General features: G+C 37.7%; 1 protein-coding gene across 7 annotated transcripts in view; it reads right to left on the reverse strand.

Moving 5' to 3' along the window:
* The window catches only part of ARFGEF1 (ADP ribosylation factor guanine nucleotide exchange factor 1), a 143,678-nt gene that overhangs the window by 34,708 nt on the left and 95,606 nt on the right, over positions 1-13,364 (reverse strand). For all 7 annotated transcript variants that reach the window (XM_054657363.2, XM_054657362.2, XM_016960236.4 and 4 more), the window contains 4 exons: positions 7,782-7,910; positions 6,355-6,513; positions 5,963-6,113; positions 501-591 (listed from right to left, as the gene is read on the reverse strand). In XM_054657363.2, the coding sequence (XP_054513338.1) occupies positions 501-591; positions 5,963-6,113; positions 6,355-6,513; positions 7,782-7,910 (530 nt within the window). The remainder of the gene's footprint in view (positions 1-500; positions 592-5,962; positions 6,114-6,354; positions 6,514-7,781; positions 7,911-13,364) is intronic.

Genomic DNA, 13,364 nt, shown 5'->3' on the forward strand with positions numbered 1-13,364 from the left:
ATACCATGGGTTTTCTTTTAGAAAACAAACTAAAAATGGGGACTATGTGGTGATGTGTATAATATATAAATTCTGAAGTCCTTTCCAAAAAAGTTTATAATGGGAATTGCCAATAAAACCTTTCATTTCATCCATAATGCAGTCTTTAATGTGGACCCAGAAAAATAAACTACACAACATTTTCAAATAGGGATAATAAGGGGAATAAGTTTTCTACGAGAAAATAAAACATTTGTATTCTTTTCCATCAAGGTTACCATTTCCTTAATGCCCATTAGTATCTATTGTAACTTAAATTTTCATACTGTTTATCATCTTCTTATATTCTATGATCCAAAAAGCAAAATTATAAATAAAATCATCTAAATCACAGCATATCACAATTTTATATTACTTTAGAAAAATGATTTTGGCAATAATATTTTTCTTTTTACCAACACCTAAATGCTACAGAACTGAAATAGTAATCATCTGAAAAGGGAATAAAATGAATACCTTACCTATCTACAGCAACAACAACACTCTGAGAACTGGTTTCTCCAATGGATTCCTGAATACTTGCTATCTGTTTCCAGTCCACATTTCCTCCAACTACCACACATAAAAAAAAGTCATTTCAGTTTGAAAATAATTCAGTAGAAGAATACACTTAACAGTTCTAAAACATACTTCTGAAATCAACTGCTTTCCTAATAACAGAATGCTTCAGGTGAACAATTCTTTTGGCATCAGTGACATTAACAAGGCCAAATGTGCAAATGAACTTTACTAAGTAGTATACAACACATGGTTATAAGTCACAAACTATGTTTGTAAAGATCACACAAAGTAGGGGCACTGTGAATTTATATCACAAAATTATAGATATTAGATATAATTTCCCTTAATGTTTAAAGAAATGCAGCACTAATCTCAGTTCCAATGATACCTTCTGAGGATGATCCCAACTCCAAAAATTTAGACTTCCCTTGTCATTTAATCTCTAGTCCCCTATTTACAAAGGTCAGTTGAAAATTCTACCTGTATTTTCTAACACCCTTTTATTGAAAAGAATCATTCATCTTTTCCCTTGAAACTGGTTCCACATGTTGGAGAGGAGAATAACAATATTCCCAGTCTTCAAATTCTTAACTTCAGAATCACCTTTGATATCCTTCCCCTCTTCCACTATCAATATTCAACTAGTCACTAAATTTTTCTTCTGATCTGTTTTTCATATCACCTGTTCATTTCCATTCCTACCTAGTTCTGGCCCTCATAATCTCAGTCCTAGATTACTGAAACCATTTCATGAGTGATTTCCCTGCCATTAATTATTTCCCTCTTCAATCTCTCTTTCATCTCCCTGCCAGATTATTTCCTAAATCGTCTCCTTCATTCTGCTTACTGTTACTTACAAGATAAAATATAAACTCTTTACCCTAGCATTTAAAGCACTTCCCTTCAACAGTCTAGCCAAAATGTGCCATCCCTCAACTATCTAAAACTTACCTACCAAGACTCAATTTGGGTTCTCAATGAAAAGTTCCTCTCCATTGTTCTCATCTGCCTTTGAACTAAGCATTTACTTAGCTAAGTACTACTCAAATCAGAATTACTTTCATACAGTTGCATATAAATTATTTCAGGTGTGTTAATGTTGCCTTCACAACCAGATAAAAAGTTTCCTAAGGTTAGGAATCAAGTAATATTCATTTTTGTACTTTCCTACCTTACTCAAAATTAAGTCCAAAGCAGGTGCTCTACAAACACTTGACCTGAGTGACCAAACACTCAATAAATGCCCTTCTGAATGCAAACATAACAGATGATATCATTTAAACCTGCTGAACTCAAATTCTATTCTAGGAACTGAATGATGTGAAAAAGATGTAACCCCTGTCCTCACAGAGTTAATAATTTACACCAGGAGAGACAGATATGTTTATAATGAACTTCAATGCAATGTAATGATTACTTCATGGCTGAAATGAACTAACTACATAGAATAAAAGTTTGCTAAATAGAACTAATTTCAATAGGGACAAGAACAGGGTGTTAGCTCATAGAAAGGCTTCCCATATGATGAAATATTAATTCAACCTGGACCTAGAAGGATAACTATGTAGAAAAGGAAGGAGAAAGAAAAGCAATTGAGACAGAGGGGCAGCTATATAAAGTAATGGAAACATACAACTGTACATCATGTTTTCACATACTTGGTAGTATAGCCATAATGAAGGATTGGCAGACAACAGGAAGAAGGGAAACGAACAGTAGTAGGAGATAAAGCTGAAAAGACAGACTAGAAAAAAGAATGTGAAGAGCCTTGACCCTTAGGTTTAATGTACTACTTTCGAAAACAGGGATCTGTTAGGTCTTTTAGAAGATTGATATGACCTAATCTATTTTCCAAAAGACAACACTGATAATATCTGGAGAACATACTGAAATAGGAAAAAATATTGAAATCAGAGAGATAAATTAAAAGTCTACTGCTATAATACAAGTGAACAAGAATGAAAGCCTGAAGTAAGTGACACAGTATTGGGGTGGTAGGGAAATAGTGTCAAGGCAAACTTGACACGCACAGCATGTTACAGGAATTTTACAAAGAAAAACCTATGAGAAAAAAACAATGCCAATCATAAGATAACTTCCTTTGTGTATCAACAGGATATCCTTTCCACAGAGGAAATATATATATGTTCTGTGGGGAAAAAATATGTGTATGTGTGTATATGTGTGTGTGTGTGTGTGTCTGTGTATATATGTGTGTGTGTGTATATATATATACACACACACACACGTGTCAAAATATGTCCTTTATATTTAAATATAATTAAAAATCATTAATAATAAAATATTTAAAGGAATCAAAGAATATAAAAAATGTCTAGGAATCCAAAGAACCCATTTCACAAATATGTGAAATCCCTTAATGAGAGTTCCAGTTTTGTCAAACAAATTTACTCAAAAGCACACAACACAAGAGAATAGGGGTGTTAGCTCAAGAAAGGCTTCACGTATGATGAAATACTAATTCAACCTAGACCTAGAAGGATGGTTATGTAGAAAAGAAAGCAGAAAGAAAAGCAATCACAATAGAGAGGGCATATTTAGGTTAAATAAGATTTTTTAAACTATGTGTCATGAATACTCTCTGAACATTTATGTGACAAAGCCATTGAATTTTTAAATGTTAAGGTATCTCTTGAAAGACCAGCATGCAGTCCAGGTGCCATGGCTCGTGCCTCTAGTCCTAGCATTTTGGGAGGCCGAGGTGAGAGGATCACCTGAAGCCAGGAGTTTGAAACCAGCCTGGGCAACATACTGAAATAGGAAAAAAACATAGTGAAAGCCTGGGACAGGCTTTTACTTTAGTAACTTTAATTTAAAAAAAAGTTGAGTCCAAGAGTTCAAGACTGCAGTGACCTATGACCATGCCACTGCACTCCAGCCTCAACAACAGAGTGAGACCTTGTCTTTAAAAAAATAGAAAAAAAAGAATGCATATAATTCAAATCTAATAATTATCTACTATGTATTCTTAATAACTGAAAGTTTCGTATTTCCAAAAAGTGAAAGTACAGACTTTTTTTCTATCAGTCAGAAAGTATGATAAATATATACTCAACCCAGTCAACTTGGTTACATGGAATACTCACGGCAGAGATACCATTAATAAAAGAGGATATGGGCGGGCGCAGTAGCTCACACCTGTAATCCCAGCACTTTGGGAGGCCAAGGCGGGCAGATCACATGAGGTCAGGAGTTCAAGATCAACCTGGCCAACATGGTGAAACCCTGTCTCTACTAAAACAAACAAACAAACAAACAACAAAAAAAATTAGCTAGGTGTGGTGGCACACGCCTGTAATGCCAGCTACTCAAAAGGCTGAGGCAGGAGAATCACTTGAACCCAGGAAGCAGAGGTTGCAGTGAGTTGAGATCGCACCACCGCACTCCAGCCTGGGTGACAGAGTGAGACTGTGACTCAAAAAAAAAAAAAAAAGATATTAGTTTAAAAAAATATATATATATGTATGTATCCACTGTATATGCAGACTAAACTGGCTTGACTGTACCACATCTTCTTCTAGCTTAAATTCTGATGACAACATTCTGCTCCAGAAAGCATCTGCTGTCTGACCTTGGTAGGCACAGGGGGACAAGGGTAGCCATTTGCCACATGGGTTGGCTGGTAACCAACGGGACGGCCCAACGGGAGGGCTCTGCCCAACAGGGGCCAAGTCAACAGACTAGCTCCTTCTAGGATGTGGATTCAAAATGGAGCATGGAGTCAGGACTGAGTAGAGAATGGTGCAGACCAAAGAGAGAAGTACATAACAGAGAAAACCTAAATAAGGCATAAAATAAGTGTTACTGGTCTTGAGAGTGGTCTGGAAGCCTGAACTGTTTTTCATTTCTAGGCCTCAATGCGTGTATCTTTCTGTAAATTCCCTTTTTCTGAAGGGAGAAGACAGTTCATCTCATATCCTTGCAACCTAAGTAGCACAGTACATGAATTAATTTTAATTCGTTTTCAAGTATACCAGTAAATATTATCAGCAAGTATCATTATTTCTCGTTTGACTAAAACTTCTAGAAGATATCCCACTGGTGTTTTATTTTTAGTGTAACCTAATTCTGTAGTCCTACTTGCCAAAACTCAGGCCCAGCAATTAACACCTGTCATTATTTTGGCATTCCCACACTCTCTAGGCCTTTTCAAAGTTACTGAGCCAATCAGTGCACATTCACTTCCCTTGCCTGAAAATAGTTTTCATCTGTATCTCATGTTACCCCATGGAGTAATTACAGTTCTAATGTATAAAGTTGGGCTTCTAATCATTGTGCAGGTGCTCAGGTAGTTCTAAATCTTGCTGCTACATCACCAAGGTATCAAGTCTACATCTGCACCTCCCAGACCTTACAATACTATAGCATCTATGCTATCATGGAGGGACAGACTGCATTGCTAGCTGCTTCAGTTGATTACCACTGGGAATTAGTTTTCCCCAGTCCAACTTGAAGCCATATCATGGTCCTGGTTTTTAATTCTTTTCCTATGGATCCTTTATACAGTTTGAAATTCTTTTGGGGTTTCTAAGAATTTTCACTGCTAACAGCAACAGAGGAATCACTAAAAGATAGAAGATTCCTGCTCTAAGTAATGCGTCCAGATTGGTTGGAGGTGGGGGGCTGGGGAGGGATGGACAGAGAATATCTAGAAACTTCGAATATACCAGCCATTATGCTAAGTCCCGTCATATATATTCTTATTTAATCCTAACAATCCTATGATTAGATATTACTTTGTTTGCAAAAGCAGAAATCAAATCTCAGCGAACTAAAGTAACTTACACATAATAAGGAAAAAATACAGAAGAATTCAAACCCAGAAATACTTAAGGTCAAAGTCTAATAAACTCTGTTTCTTCCCTGGTGGAACTCCTTCCATTTATGACTAAAAAATGTATTGCTTTTCATTCTTCTCTATCCATTTTTGCTAATGTTTTCTTTTGTTCTACTACTGGGTTAAATGTGGAAGTTCCTGGTCATATTGAGCGCATGGGGAGCCATGGGGAGAGGTTTCATACTGGCAGAAAGGCTGGTTAGGCCTGCTCATTGCTTTAACAATTCTGAATGTGAATGCTTTCTCCAGTTGCCCCATCTATTACCTGATACCAGCTTTCACACATTCAAGTTACCTGCTTATTTTTAAAAGCAGGTAATTTAAAAACTCCACAGACTGTATCCTTCTCCAACAACCAGAGAGAAGCCTGAAACTAAGGGTCATTTAATGTTGCAAACCAGACCAGGCAAAAAAGATTTAGTTCCTTAGTCATCTTGCTTTTTCTCATAAGGTTAGACAAAAGGCATTTTATCTTCTCCTTCTAATTATATTTCATTACTACAATAAAGTGACTTATAATGAGGAAGTTAAAAACAATTTTTGATACTTTGTAAAAATTCTCACCTAGCCCTAAACCCACAAATTCATCAGGAGCCTGATCTTTTGTTCCAGTAAGAGATCCTTCTCTCCCTCGCACTGTTCCAGAAATGTATCGAGGTTTCACTCCAGTTCCTATAAGCTGTGCCAGCTCCAACTGACTGATGCACTTCAGAATCTTAATTACAAAAAGGAAAAAAATGTTAAATTCCATGTTAAAAATATCTTCAAAAAGATTTAAATATATGCAGCCAGGATTTAAACACAGACTACATTATAGATTATTTTAAAAAGCTAAACGTACTTATTCGAAATGTACTAATTTTCTCCCCTAACATTTAGGCATGTCAATGATGGACTATTTAGCATTAGCTCATTTTATAAACCAAATTGCAAAGTTGAAAATAAAGTGCTTATACCTCATGCCATGAATTTCCTAAATAATTTCCATCTGTATGAGCCACTGTGATAAGTGTTTTTATTGTGTCAATGTTCTTCTGTTTCATTTCAGTAATACCGGAACTCACTGTGAGTAAGGTAAATCTTGCTAGTGCCTGGACATATGCATCTCTCTCCAGCTATAAAAAAGAGAAAAGTATATTTACACAGTTCTAAATAGAGCAGATTGATTAATTCCCCACCAACAAACTCTGTTTACTTGTTCAGTAAGATTTTGTTTTTTTTTTTTTAAATTTATTTATTAATTTTTGAGACAGAGTCTCACCCTGTCGCCCAGGCTGGGGTTCAATGGCGCAATCTCGGCTCACTGCGACCTCCGCCTCCCAGGTTCACATGATTCTTCTGCCTCAGCCTCCCGAGTAGCTGGGATTACAGGCGCCCACTACCATGCCAAGCTAATTTTTTGTATCTTTAGTAGAGACGGGGTTTCACCATGTTGGCCAGGCTGGTCTCGAACTCCTGATCTTGTGATCTGCCCGCCTCGACCTCCCAAAGTGCTGGGATTACAGGCGTGAGCCACCGTGCCTGGCCCTCCTTTCCCTTTCTTTTGCCTATTAAACCTCCACTCCTAAACTCGTAAGTTCAGTAACTTGTAAGTTTAGTAAGTTTTACTTGTCATGAATTACATATAATTCCACAAGTTTTTTATTTTCATTCATTTTAAGATGATGCATGAAGCAGAAACGACATACATTTCTAAAATCCAAAGGCAGTGGTGGTGTCAAATTGAGATTTTTAGTGATAACCAATGAATTCATACAGTAAAAAAAAAAATTCATTAAGCACTTTTGTTTTGATTACTAGATTAGCAAAAACATGATTTATACATTTGCTCATTTTCTCCACAGCTACGCTATACTTTTTGCAAGCCATTAGCATTTATAATTAAATGTTGAATGAATTTTTCTTTTTTTAAAAGTTCCTCAAAGCATATAAATTACTAGAAAGGACTTCTTTCATGAAAATTATGTATTCAATATTTACATGTCTTAAAGATAACCTGTTCTTAGGCTTAAGTTATGAAATCATATAAAATATATACAACCTTGTATATAAACTATGATTCAACAAGATATTTTATTTGTTTAAACAAGATGTTCAAATTAACATAGGAATTCAAAGTCTTGAAAACTTTCTGTATAGTCTTCAATAGAGAAAAAAAACTGTAACCAAAGTTATAATGATAAACTTAGACAGATCAGTATAGAACTACCCCTTCTATAACAGCTTCTCAGAAGCTTAAACATTAAGATTCATTTAAATTCCATCATAAACTTGAAATTAGTTTTTAAATGTCACACATAAACAATTATTGTAATTTAAACTATTGTAATGGCATAGGTAATTAATGTTCCAAACTGGCTACAAAGACAAAATTCTCTGTTACCTGAATGCTGAAAATGCATGCAATTCTGATTGCACATCTTATACCTTCCAGGCAAAGAGAGGCTACTTCAGTATCATCACAATCTTGTAGACCCACACTGAATGCAGCCAGAAAAGGCGTCCAAGCCAACTACAAAAATTAAAAATTGTATTTTAATTAAAGATTATGATAACACATTAATATTTCTCAAAGCTTTTAGACAATACAAGTTCTGAAAAAAAGAAATGAAATTCTTGGCAGTTATCTAGAAAGCTTTCTTAAACAAAGGAGGAAAACTATATAATGCTGCCTGGGCTTGAATAAATGGGAGAGCAAAATAATACATTCAACAGAGGACCTTAGGCATATTTTAAGAACTGTACCTATAAATTATTCACATCAATTAAAAAATGGAAATAATCAATATTCATAAAAATATTAGTTTTACCCGACTTCAGAACTCCTTTCTCTTTGTAAGCTTTGTCTCTTGCAATATTTCACACTATTTCCAGTAAGATCCTGTTAATCATTTTCCTACTTGCAACAAACATTATTATCTTTTCTTTAAGCCCATTCCCTGAACATCATTTAGCCTAATTTTTAAAAAATAGTTAAATATTTTACATTGAGACATCAGTGATATTTCTGGTTTCCAGTTGGACAATATTTAAAAAGTAGTTCAATAAAATACTTCCTCATTATACACTGTGGAAGACAACAAATACTTACTGAAATTTTACTATCAAAACTTTTGAATCCTGAATGAAGTTACAATATAAAGCAAAAAAGACGCTACTTTTTGGCCACTGAAAATTCTAATAAAATACATAACCTTGAAATGTCTCATGTGAAAGTATTCAACTGCTTTTAAGTGGTCATCATAAAGAAAAACTATATAGCCATATAGCCATGAAGATGAAAAATGTTTCTATCAGTACGCTATAGAAATTACAATCGAATTTCTAAAAGATCTATAAAGCATTTAGCATTACTAAGGAAAACAATTACCCAGAGCTTTGTTTCTAAACTTCAGAAAGTTGAGAAGTAAACATTTATAATCTCTAAACAAAAAAAACATAAGTCATAGAACCTAGGTTCTAGTCTCAGCTCTGCCACTTATTTAATCTCTCTGAACCTCACTTTTCTTCATCTATTATATTTGAACTGCCACTACAGAGAGAAGCTGAGAGAAACATAAGTGCCGTACTTCTAAACTACAAAGTACCATATGACAGCAATAACTTACACATTCTGTGGAGAAACAGTGTATCTATTTGGAAGCCTGTGTTATATTTTATACAAGAAGAGATACAAACGGTTCTTAAGGCAGTGAAAAAAAAAAAATGTTTAACTCCTTTACGAATCAAAGACAATGATTCCTCCTATCAAATTACAACTAAATAATATCCAGGCAATAGTTAAACTGTGCTCTCATAACTGTACGAACCTTTGTGGAACACAGTTTGGCAATACATTAAAAAGTTCTTAAAAATGGATAATATGCAGGAACAAGAGGGCCAAAAAGAGAGCTCCACCAATCATCCCCCATGCAGGAACACCAAATTTAACAACTATCTACACACACAAAAAAACACCTTCATAAGAACCAAGAAACAGGTGAGCACTCACAGTAGCTGGTTTTAACTTGATATCACTGAAAGGGACACTGAAGAGGGTAGGAAAGACAGTCTTAAATCCCAACGCCATCCCTCCCCCGTCTCCCATCAGCGGCCCTATGCTGCAGAGAGAAAATCTGTGTACTTGGGAGAGGGACAGTGCAGCAACTGTGAGACTTTACATTGAACTCAGTGCCATCCTGCCACAGTAGAAAGCAAAACTGAGCTGAACTGAGCTGATGCCCACCCACAGAGGAAGCATTCAGACGAGCCACAGCCAGACAGGCATCACCCATCCTAGCAGTAGGAACCTGAGTTCCAGCAAGGCACACCAGCATGGACTAAAATGTTCTGGGGCCCTAAATAAACCTGAAAGTCAGTCTAGGCCACAAGGACTGCAACTCCTAGGCAAGGCCTAGCTGTGCTGGGCTTGGAGGCAGTGGACGTGGGGGATACACAACCTGAGACACCAGCTAGAGTGGCTAAGGGAGTGCTGGCATCACCCCTCCCCCAAGCATAGCTTGTAGCTCCAAAACAGACTCCCTTCTTATACTTAAGGAAAGGAGAGGGAAGAATAAAGAGGACTTTGTCTTGCATCTCTAAAACCAGCTCAGCCACAGCAGGACAGGGCACCAGGCAGAGGTGTGAGGCCTCCTTTCCAGGCCCTAGCTCTGATTTCTAGACACATCCTAGGCCAGAAGGGAACCCACTGCCTTGAAGGGAATGGCCCAGTCCTCACAGGATCCCTTATTTGCTGACTAAAGAGCCCCTGGGCCCTGAATAGCCAGAGTGATATCCAGATAGTACACTGTGGGACTCGGGTGAGACTCAGTGCATTCCCAGCTGTGGTGGCTATGGGGAGGGACTCCTTCTTCTCGCAGAGGAAAAAGTAAAGGGACTTTGTCTTGCACTTTAGGTACCAGCTTGGCCACAGAAGGGTAGAGCAATAAGTGGGCTCTTGGAGACCTTATTCCAGGCCTTGGCTCTGGGATGGCATTTCTGCACCTGCCCTGGGCCAGAGGGAAGCCCACTGCCCTGAAGGGTGAGTCCCGGCCTGGCAGCATTCAAGACAAGCTCACGAGAGAGCCCTTGGCCCTTGTGAACATCAGCAGTAGCTTGGCAGTACTCCCCGTGGGCCTGTGGTTGTGACGGCCACGGGCTAAGGCTCCTCTGCCTGTGAAAAGGGGAGGGAAGAGTGGGAAGGACTGTGTCTTATAGTTTGAGTGCCAGCTCAGCTGCAGTAGAATTGAACACCAGGTAGATTCCTAAGGTTTCTGACTCATGTCCCTGGCTCCAAGATAGTATCTCTGGACCTGCCTGGAACCTGGGGGGTAATCCAGAGAATTCTTCTGAATGTTATTTAAGACCACTAAGGTGATACCTCTATGAGTCTGCAAGAACTACAGAGTCTGCAAGTAACCCACCGTTACTGGACTTGGGGTGTCCCCTAAAGCAGATATGGCATGGATCACAATACTCAAGTATATTAGTCCATTCTCAAGCTGCTAATAAAGACATACCCAACACTGTGTAATTTATAAAGAAAAACAGGCTTAATGGACTCAGTTCCATGTGGCTGAGAGGCCTCACAATCATAGTGGAAGGCAAGGAGGAGCAAAGTCATGTCTTACACAGCAGCAGGCAAGAGACAGCTTGTGTGGGGGAACTCCCCTTTATAAAACCATCGGCTCTCATGAGACTCATTCACTATCACAAGAACAGCACGGGAAAAGACCTGCCCCCATGATTCAATTACCTCCCACTGGGTCTCTCTCATGACACATGGGAATTATGGGAGCTACAATTCAAGACAGGTAAGGATATAGCCAAACCGTATCATCAAGTCCTTTTGAATACCTAGAAAGCCTTCCCAAGAAGGATGGGTACAAACAAGCCCAGAATGAGAAGACTACAATAAACACCTAATTACTCAAAGCCCAGACATCATTGAACATCTGTAAGTATCAAGACTATCCAGGAAAGCACGACCTCACCAAACGAACTAAATACCAGGGACCAATCCTGGAGAAAGAGATATATGTGACCTTTCTGACAGAGAATTCAAAAGAGCTGTTTTGAGGAAACTCAAATAAATTCAAGGTAACACAGAAGAAATTCAGAATTCCATCAGATAAATTTTTAAAAGGATTAAAATAATAATAAAAAAAATCAAACAAAATTCCAAAGTTGAAAAATGCAGGCCAGGCGTGGTGGCTCACGCCTGTAATCCCAGCACTTTGGGAGGCCGAGGTGGGTGGATCATCTGAGATCAGGAGTTTTGAGACCAGCCTGGCCAACATGACAAAACCCTGTCTCTACTAAAAATACAAAAATCAGCCAGACATGGTGGCAGGTGCCTGGAATCCAAGCTACTCAGGAGGCTGAGGCAGAGAGAATTGCTTGAACCTGGGAGGCGGAGGTTGCAATGAGCCGGGATCATGCCACTGCATGACAAAGCGAGACTCCACCTCAAAAAAAAAAAAAAAAAAAAAAGCAATCGACGTACTGAGTCTCTCGTCTCTCTCTCTCTCTGTTGTTGTTGTTGTTTTTTTGAGGATCTCACTCTGTTACTCAGGCTGGAGTGAAGTGACATCACAGCTCACCGCAACCTCCACCTCCCAGGCTCAAGCAATCCTCCCACCTCAGCTTTCCTAGTAGCTGGAACCACAGGCACAAGCCACTATACCTGGCTAATTTTTGTAGAGACGGGGCTTCGCCATGTTGCCTAGACTGGTCTCAAACTCCTGGGCTCAAGTGATCTGCCCACTTCAGCCTCCTAAAGTGTTGGGATTACAGGCATAAACCACGGTTCCCAGCCCCATAAGTCTCTTAATAGCAGAACTGATCAAGCAGAAGAAAGAATTAGTAAGCGTGAAGACAGGCTATCTGAAAAAAATACAGTCAGAAGAGACAAAAGAAAAAAGAATGAAGCACACCTATAAAATCTGGAAAATAGCTTTAAAAGGGCAATTCTAAAAGTTATTGGTCTTCAAAGAGGCAGAGAAAGAGATAGAGGTAGAAAGTTTATTCAAAGGGATAACAACAGAGAACTCCCCAAACCTAGATAAAAATAACAGTATCCAGTACAAGAAGGTTATAGAACATCAAACAAATGTAACCCAAAGACAATTACCTCAAGGCTTTTTAATAATTAAACTCACAAAGGTCAAAGATAAAGGATCCTAAAAGCAACAAGAGAAAAGAAACAAATAACATACAATGAAGCTCCAATATGTCTGGCAGCAGACTATTCAGTGGAAACCACACAGGCCAGGATACAGTGGTATGACATATTTAAAGTGCTTATGGAAAAAAACTTTTACCTGAAAATAGTACATATCTGGTGAAACTATCCTTTAAACATGAAAGAGAAATAATTTCCCAGACAAATGAAAGCTGAGGGATTTCATCAACACCAGACATGTCCTGCATGAAATGCTAAAGGGAGTACTTCAATCAGAAAAAGGACATTAATGAGTAAGAAGAAATCATCTAAAAGTACACAACTCACTGGTTATAAAAAGTACACAGAAAAATATAGTATTATAACACTGTGTAACTGTGGACATGTAAAATACTCTTAAGTAGAAAGACAGAAAGATGACCCACAGCTTTTCAAGACACAGGCAGTACAATAAGGTATAAACAAAAACAACAAAAGGTTAAAAAGCAGGGGAACAAAGTTAAAGTGTAGAGTTATTAGTTTTATTTTTGCTTGTTTATTTGTTTATGCAAGCAGTGTTATCAGCTTAAAATAATGGGTTATAAGATAGTACTTGCAAGCCTCATGGTAACCTCAAACCAAAAAAACCTATAATGAATAAACAAAAAATAAAAAGTAAGAAATTAAATCAAACCATCAGAGACAATAACCTTCACTAAAAGGAAGACAGGAAAGAAGGAAAGAAAGAAGAAAAGACCACAAAACAACGAGAAAATAACAAAATTGGAAGAGTAAGTCTTTATCAATAGTCACACTGAATATACA

The sequence above is a fragment of the Pan troglodytes genome, chromosome 7 (assembly GCF_028858775.2).
Source record: "Pan troglodytes isolate AG18354 chromosome 7, NHGRI_mPanTro3-v2.0_pri, whole genome shotgun sequence".
Classification (NCBI taxonomy): Eukaryota; Metazoa; Chordata; class Mammalia; order Primates; family Hominidae; genus Pan; species Pan troglodytes.